General features: G+C 43.3%; 1 protein-coding gene across 3 annotated transcripts in view; it reads left to right on the top strand.

Annotated features, from left to right (window-relative positions):
* The window catches only part of SENP2 (SUMO specific peptidase 2), a 36,799-nt gene that overhangs the window by 2,853 nt on the left and 15,645 nt on the right, over positions 1-18,301 (top strand). Inside the window, exons 2-9 of one of the 3 annotated variants that reach the window (XM_045296429.1) lie at positions 3,697-3,752; positions 6,559-6,692; positions 7,302-7,368; positions 8,859-8,949; positions 11,975-12,143; positions 14,557-14,660; positions 16,232-16,326; positions 16,977-17,028. In XM_045296429.1, the coding sequence (XP_045152364.1) occupies positions 3,697-3,752; positions 6,559-6,692; positions 7,302-7,368; positions 8,859-8,949; positions 11,975-12,143; positions 14,557-14,660; positions 16,232-16,326; positions 16,977-17,028 (768 nt within the window). Of the gene's footprint in view, positions 1-3,693; positions 3,753-6,558; positions 6,693-7,301; positions 7,369-8,858; positions 8,950-11,974; positions 12,144-14,556; positions 14,661-16,231; positions 16,327-16,976; positions 17,029-18,301 lie in introns of all 3 variants that reach the window. The other 2 variants (XM_004713423.2, XM_045296430.1) reach the window with 2 other exon arrangements.

The following is an 18,301-nucleotide window of genomic DNA, read 5'->3' as shown; positions in this document are numbered from 1 at the left end:
TACAGTGATACAATTTTTTGTTCTTTGATGCCTGACACCTGATCCCTTGGACTCCTCATAATCACACAGCCTGGTGTGCTTCTTCCATGTGGGCTTTGTTGCTGCTGAGCTAGCTGGCCACTTGTTTACCTTCAAGTCCCCATACGCTATATCTTTTGATAGTTGGGCACCATCAGCTTTCGTCACCACATTTGCTTATGCACCCACTTTGTCTTCAGCGATTGGAATGCCAGTTTAAAAGAACAAAGCATTCTTGCATTGAGGAAGTACTTGAGTGGAGGCCCAATGTCCATCTGCTATCTTAATACTAAACTTATAAATATATGACCATAGATCTATTTCCCCATCCTCATATATAACTATACAGTATATACATGTGTACATGTCTTTATTTAGACCTCTATAAATGCCCTTTGCTTCCTAGCTCTTTCCTCTATTTCCTTTGACTTTCCTCTTGTCCCACTATCATGCTCAGCCTTTATTTGGGTTTCAGTAATTTCTCTCAGTTACATTACCCTTGATCACGCCCTACCAGGCCTCCTACACCTTCCTCACCACCGGTTTGGATCACTTGTTGTTCCCTTGTCCCTGAGTTTGTTAACTACCTTTCCACCCACCTCCTCTTCTCCCATGTCCCCCCAGAACTGTCGGTCCCATTGTTTTCTCCTCCAGATTGTTCATCCAGCCTATCTTATTTAGACAGACCTGTGGAGATAATAACATGCACAAAAACAAGACAGAGCAAAACCAAGCAACCAAAGAAAACAAAACAACAAAAAGCCAATGACAAAAAAAAATCAACCCAACAACAACAAAAAAGAAAATCTTGTATTTAGTTCAAGGACTGTTAGTTGGCCTTTAGGAATATTTTCCGATGGAGTCTGATGGGGTGCCAAGCCCTGGCCCCAAATTCTATTTTTGGTATTCCCTGGGGATTTCGTTGCTCTGTTCCCCTTGGTGTTCTGTTGCACGCCCTTGGTGGTTAGCCTCGGTGTGGTGGGATCAGATGGGGTGGAATTCCCATGCTTTGTCTCCAGTATTGTTCCCTGTAGGGTTATGGGTCAGTGAGGGATGTCATGTCTCATAGTGGGGCCAGCCATATGCTCTTAGATGAAATTTTTATAACAGTTTTATTAGCACTTCATTCACATGTCATAAAATTCAATAATTCAGTCATATCAAGAAAAGTTGTACAATTGACATAATATTCAATTCTAGAACATTTTCTTTCTTGTAGTTGTTTGTGTAATTATTATTTTTTCAAATTGTGGCAATAATACATACAACAGAACATTATCCAATTCTACAGCTTATACTTGTGTAATTCATTGTCATTGATTATACTCTTCCTGTTGTACAACCATTGTTGATATCCTTTTCCAAATTATTCCACCGCCATCGACATAAACTCAGGCCCCTATGCAACAACTCTTTGCCCTCAAGAAGTGTTTTGGAATAAACTTTGTTAAAGTGCACAACTTCAGACCTGTCTGGCAAGCACACAGCACAGATAGCAGAATGTGGTACTGTGCACGTCTGCAGAAGTATGCATTTGAGTCACACAGAGGATTCCACATTAGCAGGCTGTTGCTGGTCAACTTGAAGATCAAATAAACTTGCTATGAACACAATACAATAAATCTACAATGGTAGCACTTTGAGCTGTGACCTAAGACCATGATCTGCACTTTATTCATGGGAGGAAAAGACAGCACACCTTCTGGGACCAGCAGCAGAGGCGCTTAGCTAGGAGGAGCAGAACAGACTGTCTGAATGCAGGCAAGGGAAGGCAACAGCTGAATATGATTTTCTACTGCAAGTTCATTACAGAGCGAGATCATGATACTGATGATTCCACCCCATCCTAAGTCCACACTGTGAGTTTCACTAATTGTTTTTTATGTTTTATATAAAAAATAGCAACACTTGAATAAAATTATTGAGCTTTCCCTTGAAAAGGTCTGTAATTGATTACGAACTGCTCTGGTGCTAAAACTCTTAAAATAATACAGAAATACTTCTGTATATTCACATCATTTTGGCAAAGAACAAGGACAGAAATAGAAAACTCAAGTAAGCAATGTTTTACACCCATAATTCATGTCAAATATGGACTAGCCCCCTTTCAGCTTTGCTAAAGAGCTTAGGAAATAGAAATCTAAAACATGCCTTCTAATTTCATAACAAATCTGGGAAGACTGGGGACATCGTTTTTAATTGCCAGAGCTGAGACACCTTTTCCCCCCTGAAAAGGGAGCAGTAGGCCAAATGAGTTGGGGAACCTATGCGCTGAACAACTCTCAATATAAGCCGCCTTTCAGTCAAAATCAAGACAGGAAGGTGTGTTGGCATGTTTATAAGTAAAAGTGAATGCTGTTCTCCTGGATTCTGGGTGGTGGTGGTGGTGGTGGTGGTGGTGGTGTGTGTGTGTGTGTGTGTGTGTGTGTTGTGACTATAATCAATCTGTGTGTGTGCGTGTTGTGACTATAATCAATCTGTGTGTGTGTGTGTGTGTGTGTGTTTTGTGACTATAATCAATCAAAAGGATTCAGATGAATGGGAGTATACTATGAACCTTTAACGTTCTGTGGGATATCTTGGGAAATATTCCTGAATTCACGACTTCTTTATTATCACCGTAATGACATTTCCAGAGTAAAGAGGCAGTTAAAACACTTTCTCGACACCTTCCCACGCAGTCGCGGTCATGGAGTGGCCTCTGGCCCCAGTGGACCCCGTGGCTTAGCCCCTTGTCCTTCCGTGGGAGCATGGTGGTGGTCCCCTCCAGCAGCTCACCTATGGCCACCCATGACTACTGCTGGCACCTGGGGTCCTCTTCCAGGAACAGCTCTCTGTGGAAGTGCTGTGTTGCCTGGGGAAGCCATCCCCCTCCACCACCACCCCACCACCCCAGGCCTGTGATCTGGCAAAGGACACCATGGGGAAGCCCCCTGGCAGTCCAGCCTCCCAAGTGCCAGGCCCCTCCTGATCGGCCAACACCACTGGCAGGGCAGCTATGAACTAGAGAAGTGCCGGGTTCTTTTTATAGAAAAAAATCAAAATACCAAAAAGAAGTTGTGAGAACCTCACTCTACTGTCAGATCACAGGTGTGCTTGCCCAGTACCCGCAACCCTCTGAGGGGCGCTTGCCCGGCCACGTCGAAGTAAACTCAAAACCACTGGCAAAACAAAGATCCTCTGGCTAAAGTATTTTCTGGCTAAGAACTTTTTAAAGCTGCGTATATTTTCTTTGAGGTCTTTTAAAAGGAGGTCATTTGCTTATTTTAAAAGCATTCTAAAGGGGGAAAAAGGGGTATACTGATTCTAGGCTCTGGCCTTATTGACTAGTTAAGTGAGTCATAGCCTGCTTTAAGTTTGTTTCTCAGTTTATATAACGAGGAGTTTTATATGTCTGCAAATGATTGAAACCCAGTGTTAGCGCCTCAAACTGCAGGCCCATGAAGCCACCAGTAGTCAGTCTGCTTGATGGCAATGAACAACTGCGCCGTGTTCTCATAAAACGTCAGTTGGCCAATATTAAGGTAAAAAGGATGCAAGAGGGTGTGTTGTGTGAATGGTAAGTTTACTTATAGGGATGTTTACATACACATTAAAGGATATGTGTGTGTGCGTGTGTGTGTGTGTGTGTGTATTTATATATATACACTGTTTTTCTCCCCCATTTCCTTTCAGCAGTCTGTTTTCCACAGAAGAGGACACTGATGAAATACCAGCCAAAAGACCAAGACTAGGTACTGAATGTTAATTTTTTAAATTATCCTAATAGACGCATATATCTGCATGAAATAAAATTCAGAAAGTAGTAAACTGTGTATTTAGTGAAAAATTAAGTCTTTTTGTCTCTCTGCTGCTCAGTCATCTTTCCTACAGGTAACCACTGCCAGTAGGGACTGCCCTGTTCATATGTGGATGGGTTTTTAATTCTAAATTTTCCCATAAAGAAAAGATGCTTTTTACTTTGAGGAAGAAACAAACTAACTCATATTGAGGAATTTAGTTCTACTAGCTGAGTGTGAAAAATAAATCTAATGTATCGTCAAAAACTCTTCCCATATCTGAAGGGCTTGATAGAAGAGAATAAAACTAGGTTACAGTTAAAAAGAAACAAAGTTTAAGCAAGAAGCTTGAGTTCTAATACATTTGATGGCATGCATGTCATTTTGCTCACTGAAATAAGCCAGAGATGTGATGTTAGATGTTGTATGATCCTATTTGTATGGAACACTGGAATAGAGCAGGACAGGAAGACAGCTGACAAGTGGCCACCCAGGCTGGAGAGTAGGAGTGGGTGCTTACTGGGTACAGGGCTTTTACTTGTGGTGACGAAAAGTTCTGAAAGCAGGTAGTGGTGGTGATTGCACAGCATGGCGAATATGATCATACATATTACAATGGCTATTTAAATGTTGCGTTTATCTTATCAAATTAGAAATCAATACATAAAGGGAAAGGACATGATGGAGTACTGTAACACTATATTCCCCCTCCCCTACAAAAGACTGGATTTAAGTTTCCCTCCAGATGTGATCGTTGAGAGCAGACATGTCTGTGTTGATATTTCATTTAAATCTAATGAATACTTTGTTACTACTTTGTGGCTACTATTTACTATGTTTCAAAGAATGCCTCTTGTCATCTCGGGTCTGAATGGCAGTAATGATCAATTTTCCTGTCGTTCTGGAAAACATATACTTAAATATATATTCTGAGTGCTTATTGCTCAAAAGCTACCATTTCAGTCTCCCCCCCTTCTAAACTAAAGAATAATGTGCCTAAGATGATGATCTCTGCAGTGAGTGCCTTAGAAAACAAAAACCTCACTGTCATTGAGACAATTCTAACAGCAACCCTATAGGACAGGTAGAATTGCCCCTGTGGGTTTCCGAGACTAATTCTGTAGAAGAGCAAGACAGGATAATGTTGAAAACTTAAGGCAGAGGTTAGTGATAATGGACGAAATGGGGAAAGTGCTGAAGGGTTTTCCTTATGTATGTACTTATGTTGTCAATGTACAAAAACCGAGGGAAACAGGAAAGATGCACCTGTCATCTTCCAACACATTGTGTCCAGAAGCAAGAGAGCCTTACGAGGGGTACCAAAAAAAAAAAAAAGGAATTTTTTTTCTTCTTCTTCAAAGCTATGTATTTAATTTTTTCAAAAACAACCTTAACACCTTCAAAGGACCCTCCATTACACTTAATACATTTGTCAAACCTGCGATTCTGTTCTTCGAAACATTTTTCAAACTCATGTGTTTGGAAGGCTGACAGCACCTCCCTCATTTTTTCCTTCACCTCTTTTATGTTGTCAAATTGCTGTCCTTTCATGTCCCTCTTCATCTGTGGAAACAAAAAGACGTCACATGGTACGAGGTCAGGTGAGTAAGGTGTGTGGGGCAAAAGGGGCATGCTGTTTATTGCCAAAAACTGGCACACTGAGATGGCAGGTGCACTGTTGTGATGGCAAAACCAGCCCTCAATCTGCCATAAATCAGGTCTTTTTTATTGCACACTGTTACACTGTCTCTTCAGAACCTCTAAATAAAAAGCTTGGTTATTGTCTGACCCGATGAAACGAACTCCAAATGTACTACAAGTTGACATTTTCATCCATTTGCGAAGTTGACAGATGTCCAGAACCAGGTTTGTCATCAATCAACATGTCACCCTTTTTGAAATGGGGAAACCACTCATACACTTTAGAGCTCTCCTTGTAAGCTGCGTTTAAGATCACAACAGTTTCTGTGACATTTTTCCCAAGCAGGAAACAAAATTTCACAGCTGCATGCTGTTCTAATAAATCAGCCATCACAAAAAGCGAGGTTCAAGGAAACTGCTCTTACAAGAAAATTCACTGTGATCAGAGAGAACCTTCCCAGGTGACACCACTGGATGCACTAACTCAGAGCGAGTTGCTCAGTGCTCACCTAGTGGGGAAAATGTTTACCACGAAAGCTCTGCTCTGCGCAGCACAATTCCGTTTTCTTTGGGGGTGGGAGGTGGGGTTGTATGTTGAAGAATTGCATGTCTTATGCTTCATTACTTTACACCCAAGATCTAGTAGGTCCTTAGAAAACAGTTGTGTAAGGCAGTTCTGTGGTACCATGGTCCTTCCCGCTGTGGAAAGGAGAACCCAGTGCGAGATGGCATTGCTTCCTGCAGGACTCTGTCTGGGTACTACGTGCCCCTGGGTGTCTCTGCTATCCTCTTATGTCTTTGCGAAAGATTGATTTGATATATTCTGGGGAACTTAATGCTGTAGCTTAACAGCTGCAATTTCAGGGCATTGTTTTGGCTAGTCAGACTGTGAGCTGCTGAAGTGATGTTGGTGTGATTTTGTAGCATTCCAGGTACTGCACTCTAAAACCAATTACAATATTGGAATTCTAGTTATCCAGTCAGGAAAAGTCTCGTTGTAGATGCATTTATTTATCTCAGTGTTTGAAAGTAGGATTGATAATGAAATTTAGATTCTTTGTAAGAGATAATATTATTACCTGGAAGTGTATTACTCTTCATGTTTATTGGCACTTTCTAGATTGCTTCATTCACCAAGTGAAAACCAGTCTCTACAATGCTGCCAGCTTGTTTGGATTCCCGCTGCAGCTGACCACAAAGCCCATGGTGACGTCTGCTTGTAATGGAACACGGAATGTGGCCCCTTCCGGAGAGGTCAGTGGGGTGGGGGTCTCCACCTGCACTCAGTTGTTAAAGTTGACTTTCAGAAACAATCTCTGGAGAATTAATATGTAGAATAGCTTCTTTCTAGAAATGTGCCTTTATTAGCCTTGAGTTAAAGATCAAGAAATTAAAGGCTAAGAAATGAAACATTTCAAGCATATTTATTTCTAAAGAACATGATTACTAATGCATGGAGTTTCCTCATGTAAATGTGTATGAAGAACCTAGAGTTGTTATTATTTTTGAGTCATTTTTGAGTCAGACAATTCAAACCTCTGGTCTTACTGGTGATCTCGTCTGTTTAGCAAACCTATTAAAGCAGTGGTTCTCAACCTCCCGAATGCCACGACCCTTTAGTGCAGCTCTTCATGTGGTGGTGACCCCCAACCCTAACATTATTTTTGTTGCTACTTCCTCACTGTCATTTTGCTTCTGTTATGAATCGGGTGACCCCTGTGACAGGGTCATTCAACCCCCAAAGGGGTCACGACCCACACCGCTGTACTAAAGCATCAAGAGAGTGATTTTTTTTTTAATATGAGAAACTTATCAAACCTATAGGATGTAGGTGCTACAGAGATGATTCTTTTTGGTTTTCAGATATTTCCAAACTCTACACCTTGTGAACTAACAGACTCTGGGTCCTGGAACAACATGCTGAAACTGGGTGAGGTGGTCAGAAATGTTTCTGCTTCCCCGTACCTCCTGCTGCCCCACCTCTCTTGAGATGTGAGACTGGTTGGAAAACCCTAATCTGGGTTTGGGATGAGAGCAGTCAAGGACTTACTCTCTCTACCATTCTCACCAGCGATCCTGCTTTCTCTCGAGAAGGGTTGTCTGACCTGACAGTTGTGTTTTCTGTGTGCATTACCAGTCATCCTTCATGTGACTTAGACCAGGAGTCATTCATCAAACCGACCCACCATGTCTTTGCCAGGCACTGGGCTAGGCTATCAGGAAAAATAAAGTGACAAAAGCTGTCCCTACCTCTGAGGAGCTCATCATCTAACCACAGCGCAGCCTGAGGTCCATAGTTCTCACTGTGTCCCGTACTAACATCCGTATCCTTTGACTCTGAAACTAAAGACTAGTTATTGTACATGCTAGACAGTGACCTACTGGGGAGAAGTGGTTGTAGTCCTTAGCACACAGGTAAGCTTGTAAAGGTCTAGAGCAGGGGTCCTCAAACTACGGCCCGCCGAGGACATTTATCCGGCCCGCTGGGTGTTTTTGCCCCATTTGTTTTTTTATTTCAAAATAAGGTATGTGCAGTGTGCATAGGAATTTGTTCATACTTTTTTTAAAACTATAGTGCGACCCTCCAATGGGTGTGAGGGACAGTGAACTGACGCCCTGTTTAAAAAGTTCGAGGACCCCTGGTCTAGAGGAAAGGATGTTTAAAAGTGAACTTTTTCAGAAGTTGTGGGTTTATAAGTCAAGAGTAGAATAAGCTAAGGAAATGATAAACATCTTAGAGTAATACAGTACTTCTCAATCTTGTTTAGTAAAGGCCCTCTGATGGTGGAGAAGCAGTATAAATAAAGACTGCAACTTCACTTCCATTCAGCTCAGATTTTGCCCCTTTATGAGCAAAGTCAGTGTATGTGTTTGCTGCTCATAGTCTTTGCAAAAACTCATCCAGAGCCCTCAGGGACTCTCCGTTCAGCTGGCTTCTCTCCCCCTTCCAAACCTTTGTTCTGGCCGAGAATGTGACTTGATCCCACTTTCTGAATTGTAGTCATCAACTCAAAACTGTTCGCACATTGAAATGTAGCACCTGACTGGCTTAAAACAATTATACTTAGGAAAATCCCTGAATTATTTATTTCTTGTGAAGAAGCAATTAGATTTGAATAATTTTTGCTTAATTCAATTCGATTAGAATTTATAATCTGAAAGTTCTTGTCAGTACCAGCATGGAAAACTGGAGTTTGCCTGCGCATGCTCTTGGTGCCTGTCTGAGATGACACACACCATGTACGTTGATGTTTCCAACTTGAACCCAGTGTGTGCTGAATACCCCACCCTACCCCCGCTGTTAGTAGTAGAATCTGAGAAAGCCAGATAATAGTTGGACTTCTACTAGGCAGACTACTTACACATTGGTTTTACTTTTTTTTCTCCCCCTCCCTAATTACAACTGTATTTTTTAAATAGGTAATAAGTCTCCCAATGGCATAAGTGACTATCCAAAGATCAGAGTGACAGTAACCCGGGACCAGCCACGCAGAGTCTTGCCTTCCTTTGGGTGAGTGCTAAATGCCCTTTTGTAAGTGAAATCTTAACACTTGTGCTCACATTTGCTTAGCTTTTGTCTCTGGTTTTATCTTGTCGTTCTATGAAATGAGCACTGTGACATTGGCCGTGAGCCCAAGTGTGTGTAATATTTGTGGGTGCTGTACTGTATGCCTGCAGTACTCACTTTCTCCATACTGTTTATGAAATGTAGTTTGATACAGAGGAGCCCTGCCAGATTTCTAATTGCTTGGTCAGCAGTTCAAAACCCCCAGTTGCTGCTCTGGAGAAAGATGACGCTCTGTCCTCATGTAAAGAGTTACAGTCTCGAACCCCACCAGCACTGTTCTACCCAGTTCTGTCGGGCAGCAGTGAGTCAGTGAGTGTGATACAGAAAGTGCTGAAATCGCACTGTCCTGGCAGCATTGCATTCTGTTGTGCGTGGAGTCACGATGACTTAATGCATCTAACAGTAGCCCTCTTACTCGCATTTTGTGCTTTAGTTCAGTATAGCGACAGGACGTGGTTTCAATTAGCTTACGTTGGTTAAGGTTGTTTTATAGCCATGAGTATGGTCTGACTGGGTGGTGATGTTTCATGTGCATTTTAAGAGAATGTATCTTCTACTGTGGTTGGGTGGAGAGTTCTATAAATACCAGATCTAGTTGGTTGATAGTGTTGTCTAGGTCTTGGAAATCCCATAACTTAATTTTGTTTGATGTTTACTTTTGGTTTGATTCACTTTAAAAGAGCTACTACACAAGTGATACAGGGTTTTGTTTTGTTTTCAAAGACAGGCAAGCTGTCAGTATGTCCCATTATCAGTATGGGTCGGAGAGGCAGATTCTAGCCACAGTGATTGAGCAGAACTCCCCCTGCTCCCCATCCTCACCCGTCTGTTTCTCTGTTGTTGTTGTTAGGTGCTATCAAGTTGGTTCTAAAACACTGCCTGTCCCGAGCCATCCTCACAATTACTCCTATGCTTGAGCCTGCAAAAGCAAATGACCATGCTTTACTCTGCTTTGTGGGCTATGTACAAAAGCTTTTAATTGCTGGGGGTGCTTGTCAGAGTAACCAGCCTCTGACAATCGTGGGGGGGGTCTGTAGGTGCAATTGTACGGTGATAATATGTAAGATTATCGTAAAGAAGATAAAATAAAGGAGTCAGACACATTTTATGGTAGCATGCTCACCTCAGCCTCTCTTGGTGGTCCATGTGGAGGTGGGAGACGGAGGGGAGGGGAAGAGAGCCTCTTTATTTCTGACCAAAGCCTCTATATACTTAGGGGCGTGCAAGCTCCCCTGATTACAGGTAACAACCTATGTCACAGAAAAGGGTTGTACCATAGGCAATATAGCAGTGGGAGGGGAACAATCTAGGGGTGTACACGCAATAGGAAGAGGCAGGATTAGGGGTACACATGTAACAAGATGGGTGGATCTTAGATTTAGGATGGCAGCCTAACCTTGGTTGCCCCTGAATGGGCTTGACCTACTCTCTGGGCTCTCCAGGGAAACAGCCACTTCCTTATCAGTAGGGTGTGAGCCCCAGACAATTGTCTAGATTGCTCTGGTAGGCTGATGCCTAAAGGGAGAAAACTTCTAAGCAGCTGACTACACCGAGCTAGCAAGCAGGAGACAACCTGGGGGGAAATCTTTTTGTATCCCACAGGTGCTGAGTAATTTTTTTTCTGAAAAGGGGGCACAAGGCTAAACAAGTTTGGGGACTATGGCTTAGACTGTGCACTAGGATACAGTGGGGAAAGGCTATTATTCCTGTTTTCATTGGATTGAAAGATAAATGTGGGATGTCAATATTAAGCAAACAATCACATCAGTAATTAATCGCAGGATGCCAAGTCACTCAATGAAAAGTGCAGGACCAGAGAGGGTTTGGCATACAAGGGGTGGGGGGAGGGTTAGACCCAGAACTGGGTTGGGAAATTGGGCATGAGGATGGAGACAGAGGCTTTCACTGGCAGTCCGAGGGTCTGGAAACAAGTTCCATAGCAGAAAGCTAAAGTGAGTGCCCTCAGCTTTGCACTAGAGCACACTGCTGCGAATGGTAGTGTTAGGTCTCTCGTGGGAGAGAAATAGACCTCGGTCCCTTGGCTTTGCACGAGAAAGAATTCACGCTGAAGCTTGGTTGGCGATTGTAAGGTAAACTGAGGCACAAGGAGGTGGACAAACATAACTGACAGGACAAAGGGAGAGCAGAAACAGAAATACTGTAGCTTTATTAGAGGGACGCTCGGACAAGGTTCCGTAGGCTAGCAAGTAACCTAGGGAAGTCATGCCCTGTGGTCAGGGTGTAGGGTTTTAAAAAGAAGGTGCCTGGGGGTGGGGAAACCTTCCGAGGCAGCAGGTATTTCAAGCTGTCCTGAGAACAGTCTGTCATCTTGTGGTGCTCTGTGTCCCAGAATGCGAGGTCGCGCTCCCTGAGCTGGGCTGTTCTGTCTTGGCTCCCTTTGGCCTGGCCAGTTGTCTCCTTTGAAGGGGGCCCTTCGATTCGCCCACCTGACTCTGTCCAGACAGTGATCCAAGTGAGTTTATAGAGGACTGAAGCGGCACAAATGCACGGGACCTCAGCCCGGCCATGCTGCACTGTGTGTAAGAGCTGCTGGGAAAGAACCAGAAAGTAAAATGTCTATCTTTTCAGTTCTCCCAACCCCCCCCCCCCCACCCTCGTTGGGAGGCATGGTCGATGGTACTGGTCGAACCCATTGGCTGAATTAAACCCACCTGGCCTAGATGGAGTCCCACCCAGGTTTACAGGCTTCCTGTCTCAAAGTCCTGAATGTGTGCATGTACTCCAGCCTTGAGCAGCTTTCAACTTCCTGTAATGGGGGAGGGAGGCTTTGGCATGTAGAGGGACCACCATTAGTTCTGCCTCTAGCTACCTAACAGTAGTTGTTTGACTTGCCAGGAACAAGCTAACCTTAGACAACTTAACCCATTTAATCACAGAACAGCCTGGGAGCTGAAATTCCAGCAATTTAGTGATGCTATTTTTGTTGTGTGTTTTTTTCCTCTCTCAGTTTTGCTTTGAACTCAGAAGGCTGTACCAGAAGACCAGGTGGCCGTCGCCATAGCAGAGGCAGCCCAGAGAGTCCCCTGATGCGGGAAGCTCAGGAACAGGCAGTAACTGAGGTGCTTTCTGAAGAGGGTGCCAAGGGCCCCAGGCGTCCCCATTGCACGGTGGAAGAGGTAAGCCCCTCTAGCCGGATTACTTTTAAAAGGTATTTTTAGTATCATAATAGTGTTGTGATAAATACATACAGAATTTATAAGGTTCAAGAGTGTACAGTGACTGTCCCCAAATCTCTCGACCAGGTCTAGCCCCCCAGTGACCTGGTGTGCCCCTTTAGAAGTAACCACTGATGCCTCTTTGCGCGAGGGAAATACTTACATGCATGGTATAGTCAATTAATAAACTGTTATTTACACTCTTAGCTATACAAAGAAGTCATGTTAGGAAGAGATCAGATTATAGACTTTTCTTTCTGCGTGTTTCTTGAGCCAATGAATTAGTCAGGGGAGTGAGTGGAGTGCCGTCCCCTCCTTTCAGAGCGCTCAGCATGGAGAAGACACAGCATTCTCTTCCCTGCCTCTTGAAGTCTTCCTTGCAGGCCAATTGAGCTTTACCCCGTCTGGCATGCCTCAGGGCCATCGGCTGTTATGACCTGCTAGATGGCTTCCTGAGCCACTTAGTTCATCGGGAAACTCTTCCCGGGGCCCTCTGATTGCCAGCAATGTAAAATCAAACACAATTTAGTCCTCCTTTGGGAGAGCTCAGATAGTTGTAACTCAAGAAACGGGTAGCCCAGAGAAGAAAGGTTTGGAAGGGATCTTTTAAGTGAGGCATATGATTCATTTTATAGAGGAAGTGGGTGATGCAAACAGTTTTAAGTACTCAGTTCTGAACCAAAAGGTCGAAGGTTTGAGTCTTCCTGTTGGTGCCACTGAAGAAGCGCCTGGTGATCATCTGAAAAACCAGGGGTTGAAAACCCTTTGGAGCCCAGGTCCATGCGGACAGACAGGAGCTCACCATGACACAGAGTTAACTACAGGCAACTAGGGTTTTTGTAGAGCAGACACTGTCCCTGATGAATCCTAAAAGACAAGGAGTTTGGGTCGGGGACGGGGGTGAGTTACAGGAAGGTGTGACAGAATGAGGAAAGAATCTGCGTCAGCTGTCAACATCTGCGTGGCAGGCAGGACTCGGGGAGGTAAAGTTGCCGTGGTTTAGATGAGTAATCAGTCAGAGATAGAACTGAACAGGTATCTGTGGGACATGTGAAGAGACTATTACAGAATGATTAGTAAGTTATGTTCATAAGGACATACTCAGGACGTATGATATAAAAGAGGGAAGAGTCTGAGGTTTCAGTCCTGTATGAATGTGTGTCATGACAAGGTACTCACCCTGTATGCTTAGGAAGAAGACAATAGGTTTTAGGCGTTGTTTAAAGTGACTTCTCAGCCTCTGGCCAAGACCAAGTGTAATAACTGGGAAACACTAAGAAGGCATATTTTTGGTCAGCGCTTACATACAGGTAAAGGAGCCCTGGTGGCATATTCTGAGCATTGAGTTGCTAACCACAGGTCCACAAGGAGTTCGAGCCAAGAGTCGTCCCGTCAGAGAAAGATGAAGGTCCTGTCTGCTCCCATCAAGACGTAAAGCCTCAGAAACCCAAAGGGCAGTTCTCTGTCCTCTAGGGGCGGTGTGAATCAGCATCCACTCCGTGGCAGTGGATTGGGTTTTTGTCAATGGTATATAAAGGTAATGGGGTTTGAGAAGCTGGAAGAGTTCAAGACATTTCTGAGCCCTCCGCCAATCAGTGGCATTAGATCAAGAAAGCTAATGAGTATCCAGGCAGGCTGTTTTGTGAGAGGAGTTGTGGGCAGAACCATCAGCATTAGGGCAGACAGAAGGAGAACTCATGCAGTGGAGACTGAAGATGAGGGAGAAGTGCTCTAAAATGGATTGTGGTGATGACTGCGCAGTTCTTTTATATAAATTCAAACCATTGAATGAGATGGGAATTATATATAGATGAAACTGTTAAAAATAACATACTGTGGAGGCGGGGGGAGTTGGAGGCGGAGAGTGTCGTGTATAGGAAGCTGGTCATGGTCAGCAGGCTGCTGACAAAAGGCCACATACCCTAAAGGCACTGGATTTGGCCATAGAAGGTGACTTTAATGAGAACAGTTGCGTTTACAAAGCTTCATGTTCTGAATATGCAAGTAGATTTTTTTCTGTTGAGTTTTTTTTAATGTTAGTTCTGGTGTAAAAAACTCAGGCATCAAGGTCCAGTAGCTAAGGAAGCGGGTGGAGAGTGTATGTCCTTTGTAAAGAGAATAGCTCATCTTAGCTCTTGATTGTTGGTTCCATTGTCCCCAAAAGGCCAGCTTTGAACTTTTTTTTCAACATAGAAAGCTAATAATTTTTTCTTTTTGACTAACTACCATTGGCAACAGTCATTGATTTGAAGACATTTTAAAAGCTGGCAAAAAAACCATATCTGTAAGTTCTGTTTAGACTGTTCGACTCCAGTGACGACAATTTCTAGGTTTCCTATCCTCGTCCTTACCTAGTATGCTTTCTCTCACTTAGGGTGTTCAGAACGAGGAGAGAGAGAAGTACCGGAGGTTACTAGAGAGACTCAAAGAAAATGGGCATGGAAACTCTGTCCCTTCTGGAGCTACAAACCATCATAGGTAACGTTGAACTAAGGTCTTTGCTTTGCTGTACATCTCTTCTACTTGTTTTGGGAGAGAGTTTTGTGAGAAAGGCTTTGTGGAGGGAAAAATAGCCCTGGAGTTTGCCTGAACACTGTCTCTAGTAATGGACTCTATAAAACTCAAAGCTTAATACTATAGAGTCAGTTCTGACCCTAGAGGACCCGATAGTGGCCCCATAGGACAGGGTTCTATGACCCGGTGAGCTACCGAGGCTGTAAATGTTTATGGTAGCAGAAAGCCTCATCTTTCTTCCTGGACCAGCTGGTGAAGTTGAACCACAATACATAACCACCATGCCATCAGAGCTGCATATTCTTCCACAGTAGGCCTCAGTCTTGTTATTCACACTCCTTAAAACTGGAACCTTATCTTTGTCACTACTGGTTTAGGGGAGCACATGCATATCCTTTCCTTTACCCCAACCCAACATGTTGAAAACATTCCTGCATCAATGCTAATGCTTTCTGTTTTCAGAACTATTACTGAAAAACTAAGTCAGGGTTCGCGAAAGCCTTACTCAGGGTGTGTACATGAAGTAATAGATACAGTAGATCGTGTCCTGAATTTTCTGAGTTGTAACTCCGCTCACTTGAACTAGTGAGTATTGGGTCTCTATTGTTCTTCCTCGGCCCCAGAGCCTGGACCCCTGTGCTGCCCCATTCGGTTGGCAGCCTTCAAACTGTTCTCAGGACTCCCAGGATTCATCTCTGTGGTGATGGAACTAGATGACATTTTGAAACTTTCTATAAAACGTAAGATTCTGACACATAGTGAGCCCATGGGGCATAGTCAAACAAGCCCTGTGCCCTTCCAAAGCAGTAAATCAACCCTTAGTGGGTAGCCACGGTGCCACCAGGGCTCCTTGTTTCTCGGTGCCGCCAGTCAGAGTGATAATACTTTCTCCATTGTGACCAGCGCTGTTGGAAATAGCAGTGTGTGTGTGAAATGCTGCTTTTGTCATGCCAGCAAGTGTTCCAGCTCGTTTGCTTTATACGCTCCTGCTTTTTCACATGTCACTTTCGGGTCCCTGTCAGTATGTCATCTCCAGTTTTTCATCTTTCGAACCTGAGCTTTACCACACTGAGATTTCACTCGTCTTTCAGTGCATTCTGACAGAACGGAGTTGGGAATTGAGAACTTCAGTTTTAGGACTAGAGAAATCTGGAAGGTTAGGTATTTTGCTGAAATAGTGGAATCAGAATTGTTGGGTTGTCGCTAGGTGATGTCAAGTCAGTTCTGACTGAGCACCCCACGTGACAGAGTAGAGCTGCCTCATAGAGTTTTCTAGGCTGTCATCTCTACGCACGCAGCTCTCTAGGTCAGTTGTGGACAGAGCCTTTCAGCTAGCCTCTGAGAGCAGGACTCCTTGGACTCAGGTTAGACTTTCTCTATTTTCCCCCAGATGGTGCCCTGATGTGTTGTCAGAGGTACTAAGCAGTAACCCTTGTATGGAAAAGAGATCATGAATATTTATGAAAAACTTTAATTTTATCATTTTCATTTTCATTGTGACTGATCATCCTCATTTTTTATTTATGTCTCTTAAGTTCTCAAAGAAGTCAGATGGACACGTTCAAGACCAGAGGCTGGGGGGAAGAGCAGAATCATGGAGTCAAAACAACTCAGTTTGTTCCCAAACAGTGTGAGTTCCTAGGTTTAGCCTTGTTTTAGTATATTGACCTGAGTCGATATGTTTTGAGGGTGTGTTTGAATGATTGAAAACAGGCGTACCAGAGAAAGATAGCTAGCCAACTTTTCAAAACATTGTCAAACCTCAAATCACTAACTTGGGGCTTGTCTAAGGCTATGCATGAGTTTAGGAAAGAACCTCTTTGAAGATGAAGTAGAGATGTAAACTGCCTCTCTAATTTTTTACTCCCCCACTGAAATGCCTCTTAATTATCGTTCCTAGGCACCTGCATAGTAGCAAATATTTTATGATTCTAAAATCATTTTCTTTTTGTATCATATGAACTTTCTTATATTTCTTTATTACATGTTCGCTAAATAGCAGATTACCAAATGGGCATATGTCCATTTACACTACAGGTTATCTTTAAAGAGCAGCGAGATTTATGGTTTTTAGGCAATTCATTTGTAAAGCAGCTAGTCTTTGGAATTTGTAGCATTTCAATGTAAAGGAATGTCTTGGAGATTTATGTTAGAATTCTAGCTTATGTGTAGAAGTACACATAGTAGAAGAAAATATTAGTAGAAGAAAATTTTTTATTAGTAGAAGAAAATTTTATGATTTAAAAAAAAATTGAAATATTTTCTTTACTATCCTTACAGATCGAGTTATTGAAACAAGGGGACCTCTATGTTCAGTGCGAAGTGAAAAAAGGTACATGGTTCAGCTTTTCTAAGTTTATATATTCCACATGAGCTCATTTATTACATATTAATAAAGATGCATTTACATATAAGTTGTATATGAGTAACTATGTCATAAACTACGGATAGCTTTGAGAAAAATGGGAATTCCAGGACACTTCATTATGCTCATGTGGAACTTGTACAAAAATCAAGAGGCAGTTGTGGGAACAGAACAAGGGAATACATTTTTTTTTTTTAAAGAACAAGGGAATACACATGGTTTAAAATCAGGAAAGGTAGGTATGCCAGGGTTGTATCCTCTCACCACACTTATTCAGTCTGTATGCTGAGCACATATCAGAGAAACTGGGTTATATGAAGAAGAACGCAACATCAGGGTTACAAGAAGGCTTACTAACAACCTGCAGTATGCAGACGGCACACCCTTGCTTGCTGACCGTGAGGAGCACGTGAAGCACTTGCTGGTGGAGATCTGTCTTGGAGAATTATAGCCAAAATCTCCTTAGAAGCAAGGATGTCAAGACTTAGTCTCATGTACTTTGGATATGTTGTCAGGAGAGACCAGTCCCTGGAGAAGGACATTGTATTAGTCTAGGTACTTTGGAGAAACAAATCCACAGCAACTCATGTATAAGAGAGAGTTTTATACAAAGAAAATGTGCATCACGAAAACATCCCAACCCAATGCTGCCCAAGCCCACAAGTCCAACAACCCATACCCAACACCAGTCCACAAAGTCCTTCACCTCACAGAACAGAGGCAATGATGCCGACTGCAGGAGGAAAGTTGAGTCAGTGAACGTGTAAGCATCTCAGCACTGGCAAGGGTCTCCACATGGCTGCTCCAGCACCCAGGGCTGCATCGGGATAGATCCATGCGGCTTCTCCTTGGGGATGTCTTGTAGGAAGTCCATCTTGCAAGCTGAAGCAGGGAACTGCTAAGGCAGCTGCACCCGATGCAACCATCACAAAACAAGAGACCCGAGAACTAGAAAGGCGAGGCTTCACCACCCATTTCTCCCTCCGCCTTTCAACCAGCCCCACATGTGATTATCGGCCAGGCTGGCACAATTAACTAACTCAGACATCCATGCTTGGTAAAGTAGAGGGGCAGTGAATAAAGAGGAAGGCCATTTATAAGATGGATTGGCACAATGGCAGCAAGAATGGGCTCAAACACAGAACAATGTGAGAATGGCACAGGACCAGTGGTATTTCATTCTGTTGTAAATGGCCAACCTGAAGACACCTAACAACCAGCTCTAGGCAGCCATCCCCCC

This window comes from Echinops telfairi, unplaced genomic scaffold (assembly GCF_000313985.2).
Source record: "Echinops telfairi isolate 266 unplaced genomic scaffold, ASM31398v2 ScPeMD7_7407;HRSCAF=8445, whole genome shotgun sequence".
NCBI classification, from domain to species: Eukaryota; Metazoa; Chordata; class Mammalia; order Afrosoricida; family Tenrecidae; genus Echinops; species Echinops telfairi.
The sequence above is the reverse complement of the archived record's forward strand: the minus strand, read 5'-3'. Positions and strand labels throughout refer to the sequence as shown.